This window comes from Eptesicus fuscus, chromosome 15 (assembly GCF_027574615.1).
Source record: "Eptesicus fuscus isolate TK198812 chromosome 15, DD_ASM_mEF_20220401, whole genome shotgun sequence".
In the NCBI taxonomy this organism is placed as follows: domain Eukaryota; kingdom Metazoa; phylum Chordata; class Mammalia; order Chiroptera; family Vespertilionidae; genus Eptesicus; species Eptesicus fuscus.
The window spans coordinates 29,935,536-29,953,729 of NC_072487.1; the positions used below are offsets into that span (position 1 = coordinate 29,935,536).

Below are 18,194 nucleotides of genomic sequence, written 5' to 3' on the forward strand. Positions count from 1 at the left end.
CAGCCCTGATCGCCAGCCTGCCCTAGGGATCCTACCCGTGCACGGATTTCGTGCACCAGGCCTCTAGTTAAATAATAAGCTACTTGAAGAGAACCATATTTAACCTTGAATCTAACATGCTATCATACACAAAGGGGTTCAATAAATAACTGCATTTTTATTGAATAAACAGGAAGTTTTAACAGGATGGATATTTGCAGTATCAATACATTATGAACAAATTAATTCTGTACCATACAAACTGTTTTGGGGTAACAGTCAAGGCAAAATGGTAGCTATATGACAAAGTTTTTGAGTGTGTGTACTGTCTGAGAGATAGTAGAGTTAAACTTTTATCTAAAATTTGTCTTTATTGACTCACGCAAAATCTCCTCCAAGTGTACAAATCAGCTGAGCTCCAAACACACTCCATAAAGAAAAGCCTCCGCATTCCCAGGTCACCATTACAACACTATTGTCAGGAGACCACCTGACCAATTTAACTGCTCCTGTTTTGTTCCAAATATCTGTTAAGAAATTGTGAGAAGAATTAAAAATAAATGAGTGCTCCAGAAATACTTATTTTTTAGTCTGTATTTTCAAGTTGAAATAAATAGAAAGGCATGCCTGCTTCAAATAATGAGATGAATCCTGCTCATTTAGGGTTATTTGAAGACTGTAAGGGTTGGAGAGTGGGAATTTTTGAGCATTACAGAGAGGCCGTGGACTATGCCCCAGATAGAGTTGTCAGTGCTGACACCAGGCCAGGCCTTGAGATACGGTCTCATGGCCCCTTCCCAGCACGTAGGCCTTATTTCACAGAACACTGTCAGCTTTCTGGAGAACAGGATGACCCTGTGAATAACATGGTCATCATTGGCATGATCCTGACGTTGCTTGGGAAAAACTGTTTTGTCTTGGGTTACTTGTTCTGCAAAAACCGGATGTGGTTAATGTGCTTAAAAGCGGTCCTACACAAAGGGTCGCGGCTGCTCTCTGGTCTCCCGGCGTGGAGAATGGCAGAGCAGTCGCCGGGTCGCCCAGCCACCCGGCTAATAAAGGCTCCCTAAATTGTAATTTGGTCTGGGCTCCAGTGGTCGTTCACTCGCATCTGCTCCACAACATTTGGAGGCCCCAGCGAGATCACCAGCCTTTGACTGGTCCTGTGACCGGAGCCCACCGGGGTCCCCGGACTCTCCGACCCTGGGGGAGATCTCTGAGAGATGTTCCTCAGCCCCGGGACTGGTAGAGTTCGGAAACCCTGTCTGCTAAATTTCCTGATTGACTCTGATTGGAGCCACCTGGATCTGGTTCTTACCGGTAAGAAACTTATTCCTGGTTCTGTTCTGTGGGCGCCCATCTGGGGTCTCTGGAAGGCTGGACGCAGCGCAACTTCCGAGACCAGATCCCGGCGCATGACGGTGGCCGGCGATCCTGTTTGGTTGTCTTTGTCTTTGTTATTCTGTGTTATTATGGTCTAATTGTCTTTATCATTAGAATGGGTCAGTCTGCTTCATGTTCTTCTGTCTGTACTCCCCTGCAATGTTTTTTGAAAACTTTTCAGGAATTCAAGCGGCAAGCAGATGATTACGGAGCTTCCATTAATGCTTTTGATTTACAGAAATTTTGTGAGCGGGAATGGCCAACTTTCCCATATCCCAGTTAGTGGAAGGGGGAGCTTGATCACCTCCCCTAGGTCAAAAACTCAGACTGTCTGGTGTATAAATGTAAGTGTGAGAGTATTTGTTATCTCTTTCTGTTGTTTAATTTGTTTAAAGATAGGGCGGACCTGCTATGACGGAATGCAAAAGTCTTTAGCAGTTGCTGAGACACCTTTTTCTCAGAGTCTTTTGTTCTCCGTCAGAGAGGGAATCAGCCCACTTAGCTAGTAAAAATTTCTGTCTCTGTTTGTTTAAGTAAGGGTTTCAGTTTGCTCTGATTTGTGAATTTGCTGTATTAAATTGAAATTTTGGAATTCTAGGGTTAATTTGTGAAGGTTGTCACTCCAGAGAAGTTTAAGCAAAGGCTTGTTGGGTTGAAACTTCTCAGGAGCAGGTGTAGAAAGGGTAGAGGCGGTAGAATTCACTCTCAGCCTGCTGAGATAGAGAAGCCCTAGGCTGGGCAACGGGATGGTTGGAGATAACAGAAGTGGTGAAGGTTGAGATCCTCTGGGACCTTGGAGTAAAGAAGGAAAATCTGGGAGGGAGAACAGTTGTTCCTTAAGTGTAAAAAGCCTAGTGATACAGAATCTCAGAAAGCTTGCCTTATTTCCCCTGCTAAGGACAGAGTAAAAGGGGGAGAGCAGGGAGAGATAGGTTTTTGTTGATTTTGCTGGGTACAACCAGCTCTGCTGGCGTCCTTGGTTTCTTGCTTATCTGAACTCTGCTGGCAAAACACAGTGGATCTTCCTCTGCCCGTTTTCTTCTCTTTAACCTTCCAATGCACATGAAGACTGAGCCTGGCAGGGTGAGGTTACTGGGTACTTCTTGGGCGGTGGTGGAATATTCAGCAAAGGAACTTTAAGATATAATATCTTTAAGGCTGACAACTAGTTTAAGTTAAAAATCTCTGTCTCTCAAAAAGAAATATTTTTGCCAGCTCTTAGTTTTATCACAGAAGGTCGAAGAAATTCTGGCTGTTTAGTTTTTAGGATTCATTAAAGGATTAAAGTTTCAAAGAATAAGGAATACTGAGTAGAAGGTCTGAGGCATGGTTATGCATTTTTAAAGGACATAGACAGAAGGTTTAAAGGCTAATTTAGAAGTGTCTGTTTCAATAGAAGGTTGTGTAGGTGTAAGAAGGAGAAGAGATATGTTGTAAAGAAATCAAATAATACAGGCCAGTAAGCCAGGAAGAGTAAATAATTTGCATTCTATCTCCCTAAACAGAGGTACTTAGTACTTAGTGCCAAAGTACTTAGGGAGGGACTGATAAAAGAAATCTAACAGTTACTGTTTGTTATAATACATCTTTGCATAAATACAATAAGACCGGTTTCCAATAGTAGTTTTATTAACCAGAAACTTTGACTGGAGTATCATGTTTTAAAGTGCCCTGTCTGAACTCTGAAGACTTGAAGCCAATAAGAGTGCCACGGAGAAAGCCTGGTATCCTGCTTGGTAGCCCTGAAAATAGCTGGTGCTGGAGCATCAGGCCCAAACCCTACCATCACTGGCGGTTGGTCAGAGTAGAAGGGGAGCAATAAGGGCGCCTCTGCGTTCCTAACGGGACCCCCAAGCACTCTGAGCCGAGAAGAGTAGGAGGGCTGAGATGGGCCTTCCACTACAGGTGAGGATTCACCTAACTCAGAAGGTACTATAGGCAGGTCTGACGGCAGCTGGATGGCTTGGCTTCCTGGCCCTACGGGGCACATTAAGATTCAATCATGAAATTCCGGCAAAGGTGGTCAGTTACCATTCTTGTTATGTTTATGCAAACAATCAGGCCAAATTAAATATACTAGATAAATTAGTCTTGATTTGGCTCTTTTGATAAACATGGGGTAATTTTGAGGAGAAAAATTCTATTTCAATAGAAGTTATTGAAACTGAAGGGTTTTCTTTCCCTTCCACCAGACCATTTGTTACAGTTTGTCTCCGCCGGGTCACAAGCCCACCTCCTTCTGTGCCCAGGCCTCATTGTCCCTCTGACAGACAGCAAGGATCTCTTGGCTCTGAGAGAAACTTCTGACCCGCCTCAGCAGGAAGTAGCTAGAAGAGCCTAACGACGTCCATTTTCCCTAAAAGAATTCAGAGCCAGGATCCTTGAGGTAATACATTAGGCAGTTAGGCAGATATGAGCAGAGCAAGGACGATGGGCCAACTAGCACTACCAGATATAATTAAGTCTTTCCATCTCTACCTATGTGAGACAAGGGGACTCCGCAGAAGAAGAGGGAGTGAGGCTGCAGATGAAGCAGCCCAGGAGGCTGCCCTAAAACCAGTGGGGCCTCTACAGATTCCAGTGACTCTTCCAGACCCTGACCTACCCACCTCACCAGCTTACATGAAAACCCAATCTAGAAAAGCTGAAATCCATAACCAGTCTTTACTCAAGTTCTTACAGGCTTTACAGTCTACCCAGAAAGCAGTCCAGAAGCATCTCTGATCCGGTCCATCCTTCCACCCTGGTGACTCTGACTGACTCCTACCTGGAAAGGACCACCTCCACAGCAGTCAAGGTCGATGGGATCCCGACGTGGCTTCATCACACCCAGCTTAAGACAGCCCAGGCAAAATAGAGAGTCCAAAACTCTTCAGACCCTATAAAGATTAGTCCTGGCCCTCATTCTGGGCCCTTATCTTATAAACAGGCCCACTGACTTTATTCAGCAGAGAATTAATTCTATCAAGCTTATAGTCCTCATAGGTCAATATAACTCCCTCATCAACAATGACCCAAAAGAGTCAATGATTTGACTCATGTACATAAAACCAGTGGGGAATGTTGGAGAGTGGGAATTTTTGAGCATTCCAGAGAGGCCGTGGACTATGCCCCAGATAGAGTTGTCAGTGCTGACACCAGGCCAGGCCTTGAGATACGGTCTCATGGCCCCTTCCCAGCACGTAGGCCTTATTTCACAGAACACTGTCAGCTTTCTGGAGAACAGGATGACCCTGTGAATAACATGGTCGTCATTGGCATGATCCTGACGTTGCTTGGGAAAAACTGTTTTGTCTTGGGTTACTTGTTCTGCAAAAACCGGATGTGGTTAATGTGCTTAAAAGCGGTCCTACACAAAGGGTCGCGGCTGCTCTCTGGTCTCCCGGCGTGGAGAATGGCAGAGCAGTCGCCGGGTCGCCCAGCCACCCGGCTAATAAAGGCTCCCTAAATTGTAATTTGGTCTGGGCTCCAGTGGTCGTTCACTCGCATCTGCTCCACAACATAAGGACATTAACCTTGACCTGACCCTGATCTAAGCAGAATTAACTCAGTGCCCAAGTTACTGATAAGAAGAAATGAAAGCAGTTTGGGATAGTATCAGCTTGAATAACTACAACTGTGTATGTAGCATTAAAGTGTTTGGCTTTGGCCCTGGCTGGTGTGGCTCAGTTGGTTGAGCATTGTCCTGTGCACTTGAAATGTTGCTGGCTCGATCCCCGAGTGGGGTGTGTGTGGAAGGACACCAATGTTTCTCTCTCTCTATCAAATCAATAAAAAACATTTTTTTTTAAAGGTCTTTGGCTTTGGGTGAATCAGTTTCTATAAAGTTGGGATAAGCCCTTCCTTGAATGATGTAACATAAATGTTAAAGTAGTTCGTAAAATATAAGGTATTTTAAAATGTAAAATACTTTCCCTGCTATCTTCATGCTCCATTGACAATATCAGAGGGATCCCAGTTAAAAAAAAAACCCTGAAGTTTCATGCACCATGACCAAGTGGGATTTATTCTGGGGATGCAAGGATGGTACAATATTCGCAAATCAATAAATGTGATACATCACATAAAGAAATTGAGAGACAAAAAATCACATAATCATATCTATTGATGCAGAAAAAGCATTTGACAAAATCCAACACCCTTTCTTGATAAAAACTCTCAGCAAAGTGGCAACAGAGGGATCATACCTCAACATAATAAAAGCCTTATATGACAAACCTACAGCCAACATCATACTCAATGGGCAAAAACTAAACTCATTTCCCCTGAGAATGGGAAGAAGACAGGGATGCCCACTTTCACCACTCCTGTTTGATACAGTACTGGAAGTGCTAGTCATAGCGATTACACAAGAAGAAGAAATAAAAGGCATCCAAATTGGAAAAGAAGAAGTAAAACTGTCCTTATTCACTGATGACATGATACTATACATAGAAAACCCCAAAGATTCCATCAAAAAACTACTAGACCTAATAAATGAGTTTGGCAATGTAGCAGGATACAAAATTAACACCCAGAAATCTATGGCCTTTTTATACACCAATAATGAACTCACAGAAAGAGAAACGAAAAATAATCCCATTTACCATTGCACCAAAAAAATTAAGATACCTAGGAATAAACTTAACTAAGGAGGTAAAAGACCTGTACTCGGAAAACTACAGGACATTGAAAAAAGAGATAGAGGAAGACATAAACAAATGGAAAAACATACCATGTTCATGGATTGGTATAATCAACATCATTAAAATGTCCATTCTACCCAAAGCAATCTACAGATTCAATGCAATCCCCATTAAAATACCAACAGCATACTTCAAAGATTTAGAACAAACTCTCCAAAAATTCATATGGAATTAAAAAAGACCCCAAATAGCCACAGCAATCCTGAGAAAGAACAAAGTGGGAGGGATCACAATACCAGATATCAAGCTATATTACCAAGCCATGGTTCTCAAAACTGCCTGGTACTGGCACAAGAACAGACATATAGACCAATGAAACAGAACAGAGAACTCAGAAATCAACCCAAGCCATTATGCTCAATTAATATTTGACAAAGGAGGCAAGAGCATACAATGGAGTCAAGACAGTCTCTTTAATAAATGGTGCTAGGAAATTTGGTCAGATACATAAAAAAAAAAAAAAAAGAAAGAAACTAGATCACCAACTTACACCATACACAAAAACAAACTCAAAATGGCTAAAGGACTTAAATGTAAGACGGGAAACCATAAAAATTTTACAAGACTCCATAGGCAGCAAAATAGCAGACATATGTTATAGCAATGTATTTACAGACACAGCTCCTAGCGCAATGGAGACTAAGGAGAAAATCAACAAATGGGACTACATCAAAATAAAAAACTTCTGCACAGCAAAAGAAACCATCAACAAAACAACAAGAAAGCCCACTACATGGAAGAACATATTTGCCAATGATATTTCTGACAAGGGTTTAATCTCCAAAATTTACAGAGATCTTATACAACTTAACAAAAGGAAGATAAATGATCCAATCAAAAAATGGGCACAGGACCTAAACAGACACGTTTCAAAAGAGGACATACAGAAGGCCGAGACATATGAAACATGCTCAAAGTCACTAATTATCCAAGAGATGCAAATCAAAACAACAATGAGATACCATCTCACACCTGTCAAAAAGGCTATCATCAACGAACCAACAAATGACAAGTGCTGGCAAGGATGTGGAGAAAAAGGAACCCTCGTGCACTGCTAGTGGGAATGTAGACTGGTGCAGCCACTGTGGAGAACAGTATGGAGTTTCCTCAAAAAGTTAAAAATGGAGCTCCCATTTGACTCAGTAATTCCACTTCTTGGACTATATCCCAAGAAACCAGAAACACCAATCAGAAAGGATATATGCACCCCTATGTTCATAGCAACACAATTTACAATAGATAAGATTTGGAAACAGCCTAAGTGCTCATCAGCAGATGAGTGGATTAAAAAACTGTGGTACATCTATACAATGGAATACTACTACACCGCTATAAAAAGAAGGAACTTTTACCATTTGCAACAGCATGGATAGAACTGGAGAGCATTATGCTTAGCAAAATAAGCCAGTCAGAGAAAGATAAATATCACATGATCTCACTCATATGTAGGATCAATATAATTTATTAACAAGAATAGATCCAGAGACAAATGGCAGGGAAAGGGAGGGGGTTTAGAGAGCAACCAAAGGACTTGTATGCATGCACATTAGCGTAACCGATGGACAAAAGACACTGGGGCGGTGGGGGCTTGCCCGGGGTGGGAATGGCTGGCGGGGGGGGTGGGGTGGGGGAGGGACGGGGGAGGTTCAAGCGGGAAAAAAGGAGACATATGTAAAACTTTAGACAATAAAAATATAAATGAAAAAACAAAAACAAAACCCCTGAAGTTTAATCTTACATTAGAATTAAGTAAACTCCAGTTTGGGTATGCCAGGTGCTCATACTATCATTTAATTAATAATTGTTCTTTCACCCCCATATACAGCTACTAAAGGAGAAAATTTCAATGTGTAGTAAAACCCAAATTTTGTTAAAGTAAAATATCTATAGTATCAGTTGCTTTAATATTAAGTTTTTTCATTTGCAGTATTAATAAATTTTTACTATAAGTACATTTGCTACAAAGGGGAGGTATATAGATTTTAGCCTTATAGAAGACAAGCTTTGTTGGCAGAGTAAGAACTTTTTCCCTCTGCCTCACATTAGCAATTCCTAATATAATCTCTCTCTATATATAAAACCCTAATATGCAAATAGACCAAACGGCAGAACAACTGAATAACCGGTTGCTATGACGTGTGCTGACCACCAGGGAGCATGCGCAGAACATGGCAGGCGTTGGCCGCAGGCAGCAGAGCACTGAACATGGCAGGCATTGGCCGCGGCGGGATGGTACAACAGGTGAGAGGGGGCGCCAGACCAAGGTGGGGCGCTGTTTGCTGTCATCGGAGAGAGCCTCTGGTGGTTACTAAAAATTCTTTGCTCCCACGTGCTGTGGTCCCGCCGGGCATTCACACCTGCTGCCAGCCCCGGCCCTGCTCGCACCTGTGTCCGGCACCAGAGCTGCTACTTGCACCCGCTGCCGGCGCCCAGCGCCAGCCCCAATTGCTCGGCACCATCAGCGGATGCAAGCGGCAGCTGCCAGCTCCGATCACCCCTCGGGGCTTCTCCACCTCGCCCTGCTCCTGAGGGGCGATTGGGGCAGCAGCCGCCGCTCGCCCTGCTTGCACCCACTGGTGGCACTGGCCCCAATTGCTCTGCACCAGCAGGGGGTGCAAGCGGGGCCAGTGCCGTCAGCGCATGGGAGCGGTGGCGGTGAAAGCGGGGCTGCTGACAGACAGGGGACCAGGGGCCCGTGGTGGGAGGGGCCGGGCAGGGGTGTGGAGGATGGGCCGAGACCTGCCCCTGTGCCCACGATGGCCTTGCGGCCCACAGTTCCTTTCAAAGTGCACGAATTCGTGCACTGGGCCCCTATTTCATGTATATGAATAACTATTGTTATTTATGCAGATGAAAAATAAATGGGAACAAATAAAAGAAACATAATAACTTATTAGTATACTTTACACTTGTCCAGGAGAAATTGAAAACCAAACCAAGAAACATACAAAATCAAACCAAAGATTACAATATGAAAGTAATCCCAAGTGCAAGAAAAAATAAGGTTTAAATGCAACAGAATGGATGGATCTGGAGAGCATTATGCTAAGTGAAATAAGTCAGTCAGAGAAAGATAAATATCACATGATCTCACTCATTTGTGGAATATAATGAACATAAACTCATGAACAAAAAAAGATCCAGAAACAGAGAACAGACCGTCAAACCTAAGAGGGAAGGCAGGGGAATGTGTGTGTGGGGGGTGGGGTGGGGCGGGGGGGGGGGGGAGATAAGAGATCAACAAAGGACTTGTATGCATGCCTATAAGCATAACCAATGAACACAGACAGTAGGGGGTTGAGGGCATGTGCTGGGGGGTGAAAGTGGCCGTGGAGAGGTCAATGGAGGAAAAAGGAGACATATGTAATACCTTAATCAATAAAGAATAAATTAAAAAAATACTACATGCTGACCTTTAAAGGCTATACAGAAAGAACGATAAAAACTTAAGGAGCAATGGAGCATAAGAGGGAATAGTATTCTAATCAGTTCATTAAAAAAATTTTTTTTCACTGGAGCTGTAACTTGGAAGGTGAAAATGTACCCTCCCTGTAGAAATATGGGGCATTTCAGGTAAAGAACAGATGAGACAAAGGCTGACTCTCAAGGACCTGCATGTATTTTCATAGTTAAATGAACCGTAAGACTGCAGTTCCCAGCCATGTGCCAAAGTATATCACAGCACTGTGGAAAACTCAGAAGAGGTTCCAGGAGATAATTTTCAGTCATTTGAAATTAGCATTCACTACACATATCTGTACATTAAAATGTTAAAATCAGAAGACTCACCAGGATACTGTTTTGCTGTTAACTCTAGTTTATGAGACAGCAGCATAGCTCCAGTGGTGTTATCTATTGTATAAACCTGTACAGAACCACTGTAAAAAAACAAACAAACTTCAGAAAAAAAGATAAATGCAAATATAAAATGCATTATTATGGGAACGCTTATGTACTGTTGGTAGGAATATAAACCAGAACAAAATGAAATTGTAAATAAGTTGTAGTCATCTCATAAATTTGATCAGATATATATTCTGTAATCTAGCAACTTCACCTCTAGCTATAACCCCAGAACATCCTTGTCATGTATAATGTTCATCATAGTATTCTGTAAAGTGTAAAACATGGAAATCTGAATGTTTAGCAATAACAGAAAGGAAAATGAACTGTAGTATAATCATACAGTAATATATCACATAGTATTAAAAAGAAATAAAATTTAGTTACATGCACTAAAATAGGTAGCATAGGTATAGAGCAGGGGTCCTCAAACTTTTTAAACAGGGGGCCAGTTCACTGTCCCTCAGACCGTTGGAGGGCCGGACTATAGTTTAAAAAAAACTATGAACAAATTCCTATGCACACTGCACATATCTCATTTTGAAGTAAAAAAACAAAACGGCAAAAACACCCGCATGTGGCCCGTGGGCTGTAGTTTGAGGACGCCTGTTATAGAGTATAATTCTGTTTCTATATAATAAAAAGCATTCAAAACATAGTAGTTAAATATTTGTGGTAAAAATGCAGCCAAGTCCTAAGGTACACTAACTGCAGATCAGTGACTGTGCTTGTGGAGAAGGGGGCAGGCAGGGCTTCGTCAGCGTTGGTAATGTGCTATTTCTCATGTTAGATCGTAATTTATACAGATTTTCATTTTATTATTGTTATATCCCACTACTTTTTAAATCTATACACGATACATGCTCTTTTGGGTATAAGGTATATGTAATTATTTCATTTAAAACATCTTTACAGCCCAGCTGGTGTGGCTCAGTTGTTTGGGTGTCATCCCATGCACCAAGAGGTTGCTGGTTCTATTTCTGGTCAGGGTACATGCCTAGGTTATGGGCTTGATCCCCAGTAGGGGGCGTGCCGGAGACAGCCAATCAATGCTTCTCTCTCCATTTTCTTTCCTTTCCCCTCTCTCTAAAATCAATAAAAATATATTTAAAAACAAACCTCGCCAAAACCGGTTTGGCTCAGTGGATAGAGCGTCGGCCTGCGGACTGAAAGGTCCCAGGTTCGATTCCGGTCAAGGGCATGTACCTTGGTTGCGGGCACATCCCCAGTAGGGGGTGTGCAAGAGGCAGCTGATCGATGATTCTCTCTCATCGATGTTTCTAAGTCTCTATACCTCTCTCTTCCTCTCTGTAAAAAAATCAATAAAATATATTTAAAAAAAAAAAAAAACCTCTCTACAAGGGTCAAATTTATGAAGGATAAGAAAGCAAAACAAAGTCTATGTTACTGCTAAACTACATTTCAAAACTAAACTTAATGATCATTTAAAAAATCTCTGCTTATGAAGTTTTCAAAAATTTTTTTAACACAAATATTGTTTGTAAAATATTTTGTTGTTGTCCATGGTTTATTGATAATATTACAGCATAACAAAAGATTCAAACGACTCCACGCGGTGTTTTGAAATTCATCCCAACTGTAGGCTGAGTGACCTGCAGGTTGGACACACTGCCAAAGTTCAAGAGCTTCAGCATTTCCTTAGTGTCAGGATCAACTTCAATGATCTCCTGATCCAGGGCAGAGACCTCGGGCACACAATTCTCTCTCCTCTCCCTCTCCTCCTCCTGCAGCTTGATGGAGATGCCTCTCACGGGGCCCCTCTGGATCCACTTCATCAAGTGCGTGACATGGCCCGCGATCTTGTTTCGGAGCTTCTTGTGGGGATAATGGTGATCTCCTCGCACACGCGTTTGTTGATGTGGAAGTTGTTGCCCAGGCGCGTGTAGTACTTCTCGATGATGACCCGAGCCGCCTTCTTCACGGTCTTGGTGCAAACGCGGCCCATGGTGGCGGGTCCCTGGTGAAAGAGCTATAAAATATTTTAACTCCAAGGTTGCTGTGGCACACCTTAGGGTGGTGGCACTGACTTGGGGCTGCCAGAATATCCTGGCACTTCGGCACGCTTCTCTGTGGCAGGAGAAGTCAGATGGTTCCCACAGCAGTTCTGATCCACTTCCAGTCAGGTCCAACTTCACTCAAGGGTTAGGAATGGGGCAAAATAGAACACCTGCAATAACAGGCCACCTGCAGCTACCTCACAGCTCATTAATGCTCTATTTTTCTCTGTATTTTATTCCAAATAATTTCTCTTGCCACGTTCTTCAAGTTAATATTAATCTGTTTTTTATTTGGGTCTTCTTTGTATCTTGGGTGTTTCCGTTTAATACTCAAATGGGACCCTCTACAGATCTCTGGAGCTCTCTCCTTGTGCCACTCTCTCTCTGGTGTCTGTCCTGTGAGTCTTAGGTGCTCTGGTCTCCCCAAACTCTCATTTCCAGGTACTAAACTCAGGGAATCTGCCAGGCTCTATCTTCCAACCTCATGCTATGCCCTGGAAACTCTCAAAGTAATTAAAACTGAGGCACTTGTAGAGTTTTCTGATTTTGTTTCTCATCTTTCAGGGATTGCTGTCTTTAGTTACCTGATGTCCTATTTCTTGAATTCAAAATGCCCGTTTCATATTTTTGTCCATTCTCTTGTTTTAATTTCAGGTGGGAGAGGAAATTTGACCTGTTATTCCATCTCAGTCAGAAGCCAAATGCCTAAATGTATCTTTGCAGACCACCTGCCCAAACACCTGGCTGAAAGACAACACTAAGTAGCTAGCAAGTTTCTGCTTTGCATCTGACACACTGTCAAGTGCTAACTCTGGGTTGGTGAGCTCTAACACGTCAGTGAGGAGTTCAAATATTTCTAATTTAAGAAGTTGGTATTAAGTCAATACTTTAAAAGACTGAAAAGTAACCCTTTAAGTATTCTATAGTGCCTATACTCTTTAAATTATTTTTCTTTCCATTTCTCAGCCCATGGTAAGTGATCATTTTTTCATTAAAAGACACTATTTACTAATCTTAAAGCAAAAACATCTTTCTATAACAGAGATATGGCTACTTCTACCATAAGTGATCAAAGTCAGCAGTATTAATACTGGGACAAATCGACATTACATTTACACAATGTCATAGGAAGTACACAACATCATCTATGGCAAAAATGTTTAGCCGAATCTAAACAAAACTTTAAAGGTAAACATTAAGTTGTAAAACTGATCCCCTGCAAATTGGCATCCTAAAAGAAAGTTGGCTTCTTACAGGATTCTATAGGAAAACCAATTCCTAGAAAAATACAGCTACAGTCCAGTGTTCAAGGCAATTAATCCTGGTAAGTGATGGCAGATCAGAGCTAAAAGCCACTAGGCTGCAATATCACACAGCTACAATCACAAAACTTACAACCCAGCCCATGATCATGACAGATGGGCTGGTACTCTCCCAACCAATGAACCTTTTGTACACCATAAGCATCTACAGACGCTAAATTCAAAATATTGTGGCATGTGGGAATGGTTTCCCTTTTGGGCGTGTGGCAGTTAACTGGTGAAAACTGAGAGGAATGAAAGGCTAAGGCCAAGACTCTACCTTCATTATCCTGGGCAGAGCTAGAGCACCTCTCCTGGATTTTCCCATCGGCCTTGCTAGACCCCTGGGTGCCAGCCCTGAATGTAGGTGATGTGAAACTACATCCACCACCTCTCATGTCTCTGAGTTCCCCCTAAATGAGGACATGTGAGCATCCTAGTCATGAACTGTATTGGCTCAACAAGAACCAGCTTCAAACTTCCAATCATTTCAGGTGTTAGAAAAACTAATTAAATGGCATTATGAAGAAAGAATAGAAATTTAGAATGTGAGATATTCTAGAAACAACTGACATGGACTTAAAAAAAGTTGATGTCATACAATAAGAAAAAAATGGTGTAAGGATTGTTATAGGCAAAAGGTGACTAAAAAATAATAATCAAATATAATTTATAGAATTTTGCTTGATTATGGTTGGAACAAAGAAGCTATAAAAAAAATCTTGGTTAATTTCAACATGGCCCTGATCGGTTGCTCAGTAGTTAGAGCATTGGCCCATGGACCAAAGGGTCATGGGTCCAATACCCAGTCAAGGGCATCTACCTCAGTTACAGTTTCAATCCCCAGCCCCAGTCTGGTGAGTGCGGGAGGCAAATAATTGATGTGTCTCTTTCAAATCAATGTCTCTCTCTCTTTCTCTGACCCTCCATTCTTTCTAAAAAATAAAATCAATGGGAAAAAATATCCTTGGGTGAGGATAAAAAGAAAAATAACAATTTCAACATGAATTGAGTATCAGATCTTAGTAGGGGTTTACTAATTTTCTCATATGTGATAAAGGTATTGGGTTTTTATAAGAGAACTAGAGGCCCGTTGTATGAAGAGATTCATGCAATAGGCCTTCCTTCCCTTGGCTTCCAGCACCAGTTTTCCTCCGGCACCTGGGACCCAGGCCTTCGCTCCAGCCAGAGTCTGCCATCTTCGTCTTCACTGCAGACTCCGGAGTCTGCAGTCTTGTCTTCACTGCGGCACACCGCTCCTGTAGATCCCTTCGCCCCCTGCCCTCCCTCTCATAGCAGGCGTCCTGCCCCACCTGGCCACTCCGCGCCTGGAGCAGCTGGGCGGCCACCATCTTTGGCCTTCTAATTTGCATACTCACTCTGATTGGCTGTGGGCGTAGCGGAGGTACGGTCAATTTACATGTTTGTCTATTATTATGTAAGATGTCTCTTTTTTTTTAAAACCAAGAAATAATATTAATGTCCACTAACAGCAAAATCAGATAAACTATGGTATATTCATACACTGTCACATTATTTATAAATCAATCAAAAACTATTTCAGCTACAGGCAAAGAACTTGGATACATTTTATAATATTGACTGAAAGAGCAAGACACGTAACATAGAATATAATTCTATTCATATAAAGTTCAAAATCAGGTGAAACTAAATTATGCTCTTTAAGAACACATACATGGGTGATAAAACTACAGAGACAAGGAAATGATTATCACAAAAGATAGAAAATTGATGCCGAAACTGGTTTGGCTCAATGGATAGAGTGTCGGCCTGCGGACTGAAAGGTCCCGGGTTCAATTCCGGTCAAGGGCATGTACCTTGGTTGCGGGCACATCCCCAGTAGGGGGTGTGCAGGAGGCAGCTGGTCGATGTTTCTCTCTCATCGATGTTTCTAGCTCTCTATCCCTCTCTCTTCCTCACTGTGGTAAATCAATAAAATATATTTAAAAAAAAAAAAAAGACAGAAAATTGATTACCTTTAAGTGAGTCGGGGAAGGGACAGAGTTGTGATTAGAATGTAGCCGAGGTAAAACTTGTATTGGCTGGCAATGTTCTATTTCTTGGCCCAGTTGTGAATAGATATGTGTATGTATTAAATATATTTGTAAAATGGAATATTTGCAGTATGTACTTTCCTGAAAGTATATTTTTACTTTACAATATGAAAGTTTAAAAGGATATTACAAACTTTATGCCAATAAATTTGACAGTGCATATGAAAAAATCCAATTTCTAGAAAAATAAAAATGGCCAAAATTACTTAGGAAGAGATAGATAATCTAAATCTTCTTAAATCTATTCTTAAAACTGAATTAAACCAGTAACACAAAAAATTCCCATACAGATAATTCTAGGTTCAGATGGCTTCATTGACAAATCTGACCACAGAGAAGAGAATAAGAACAAACCCTTCCTCAACTTGTTTTATGAGGCAAGAGTTAAAAACCAGGAGAGTAAGAAAAATTATAGGCAAATGTACTCATGAACATAGATTTTAAAATTCTAAACAAAATATGATCAAATCAAATTTGTGAATATGAAAAAAATATGCTTTTTCTTCTTTCTTGTACTAAGTTTACTTTATATTTCTACATTTACCTCTTCAGTAAAAAGCAGAGGATGAAGATTCCTCACTTTACAAAGAGATTATTGAGAGTGTAATGAAGGTGGTGATGAATTATACATGTGAATTATTTATATTAAAAAGATACTTTAACACTTGTAGCTGGAGATTATACTAGCTGTATGTTCTACAGAAACACTAAGTCTCATTTTTAGGGCAAATGGAATTTTATATTTAAGAAAGTTTTAAAGACTAAAGAGCATTATACATACTGTAAGGCATTACTGTAAGTATCTAATACAGGGTAGGGCAAGTAGGTTGCCAGTTATTCATATGGAAAATAATACAAATTAATAAAGAATAATACAAGAATAAACTGTGTTTTGTGTACTCATAACTGTAAACCTATTTCGCCACCATGTATAATCTTTTTAATTGAGCTAAAATAGCCTGACAGTCAGATATCATTGCTGTTTTCTAATGTATCCCAAGTGCTAATAACTGTGCCTGGTACATGGCACACACACAGATATGTACTGAATAACTGCATTCTATTTTACTTCTAAAACATGCATTATTTGAATTAAAACAAGAAACTGGTTTTATGTATGACCTTTAAATTTGCTCCTTAACTAAGGCATATCCACTGATTCAAGGACAATGTCAACATTGATGTCTTAAAAAGAAAAGATTATATAAAAAAGAAAAAAAAATCTTCCTGATCCTGTTAAATAATAAAGTACCTAAATTTTAACTGATTAAATTTTTTTAAACTTGTAACTCAATTTCTTACCACTGAAGAAAAGCTCACTTTTACAAAGTAAGATAATCTCCAAAATCTGCCCTTTAGATTGGTTTGTTCCAACCTAAAATACTGTTAGATTTGCCCTAGCTGGTTTGGCTTAGTGGATAGAGCGTCGGCCTTCGTACTGAAGGGCCCCAGTTTGAATCCTGGTCAGGGCACATGCCCAGGTTGCGGGCTTGATCCCCACTAGGGGGTGCACAGGAGGCAGCTGATCAATGATTCTCTCTTATCATTGGTGTTTCTGTCTCTCTGTCCCTCTTCCTTCCTCTCTGAAATCAATGAAAATACATTAAAAATAAAATAAAATACTGTTAGATTTTATATTAAGGCTGATTCATAAATTATAATGGGATGACAAACTTTACAAGTATATTAGGAACATTTTAAAAAACATTATTTTTTGCAATAACACTTAAAGTGCATAAGTCTATATCCATTACCTTGCACAACCAAATGCCATTAGTCGATACTTGTTATTTACTGCTACACAAGTTCCATCAACAACATCTTGTGGCCAAACTCCATGAAGCTGCTATAATAAAAGGAAAGCAGTTAAGGTTTAAAAAGTGTTCTCCAAAACACACTGTAATCACTATAATTCTCCTTCAATAAACATACAGTTTCATAAGGTTTTATCTTATTTGGTTTCAACTGGATAGAAAAATATTCCATCAGGACTACTATCTGAATTTTCTCCCTTAAAACATCAATTTCATTAATTCTTTCAATAAATATTCCCCAAATGAGCTCAGTCCAGTGCTGATCTATTTACAGAACACTAAATAATGGGTATTTGATCTCTAAATTCAAATTAAATGATGATGACTTTCCTGTTAGGATATAAACTTCTTGACAGCACAAACTGCATCTAACTTGTTCACTATTATTATTCTTGTGGTCAACTAGCACATAGTTTTAAGTATACAGCATAATGTTTAGACAATCATACACTTCACAAAGTGTTCCTCCTGATATTTCCAGCACCCACCTGGCACCATACATAACTATTACAATATTATTGACTATATTTCCTATGCTATACTTTACATCCACATTATTTGGTATATTCTTATAAGCAATTCATAATTTGTCAATTGCTTACTATTCTCTATTATTCCTTTGCTTTATGGAATAATGGTTAATAGCATGGTATCCGGCAGCCTGTTATCTTAGGTCTACCTCTCATTTGCTGAAATGATTATTTCACCTTCCCAAGCTTTGGGGTTTTTTTAATCTGTAAATTCCTTACCTCTTAGAGTGTTTTGAAGATTAAATGAGAGTGTACACACATGTAAACCACTTAAATCAATGGCTAGCATTCATTGAATTAAGCATTCAATAAATGAATGTCATTATTATTAAATTTATATGCTACTTTATTCTGAATAAGAAGATAGAATAGGCTCAGCTCCATTGTGCTTGTCAAATCAAGGACATCTTAGAATATAAATTCTAAGGCAAAGCTCATCATGACAGTTTAGTAAGCACAAAAAATAGCACACTACAATATACACTTTACTTTTAGATGATCCCAATAGTAAACATTAGAAGACTCAATTATGACATTTTTGAAAATATAATACTACACTTTATTTA

General features: G+C 40.3%; 1 protein-coding gene and 1 pseudogene across 8 annotated transcripts in view; both read right to left on the reverse strand.

The window, feature by feature from the left end:
* The window catches only part of RIC1 (RIC1 homolog, RAB6A GEF complex partner 1), a 139,791-nt gene that overhangs the window by 65,611 nt on the left and 55,986 nt on the right, over window positions 1–18,194 (reverse strand). For 7 of the 8 annotated variants that reach the window (XR_008558304.1, XM_054727263.1, XM_054727261.1 and 4 more), the window contains exons 7-9: window positions 17,039–17,130; window positions 9,837–9,925; window positions 362–506 (exon numbers count right to left, since the gene is read on the reverse strand). Coding sequence is in view for 7 of the 8 variants with exons in the window: in XM_054727263.1 (XP_054583238.1) it covers window positions 362–506; window positions 9,837–9,925; window positions 17,039–17,130 (326 nt within the window). In the remaining variant the exon portion in view is untranslated. The remainder of the gene's footprint in view (window positions 1–361; window positions 507–9,836; window positions 9,926–17,038; window positions 17,131–18,194) is intronic. The other variant, XM_054727262.1, reaches the window with a different exon arrangement.
* LOC103289199 (40S ribosomal protein S17-like) lies at window positions 11,392–17,104 on the reverse strand (annotated as a pseudogene).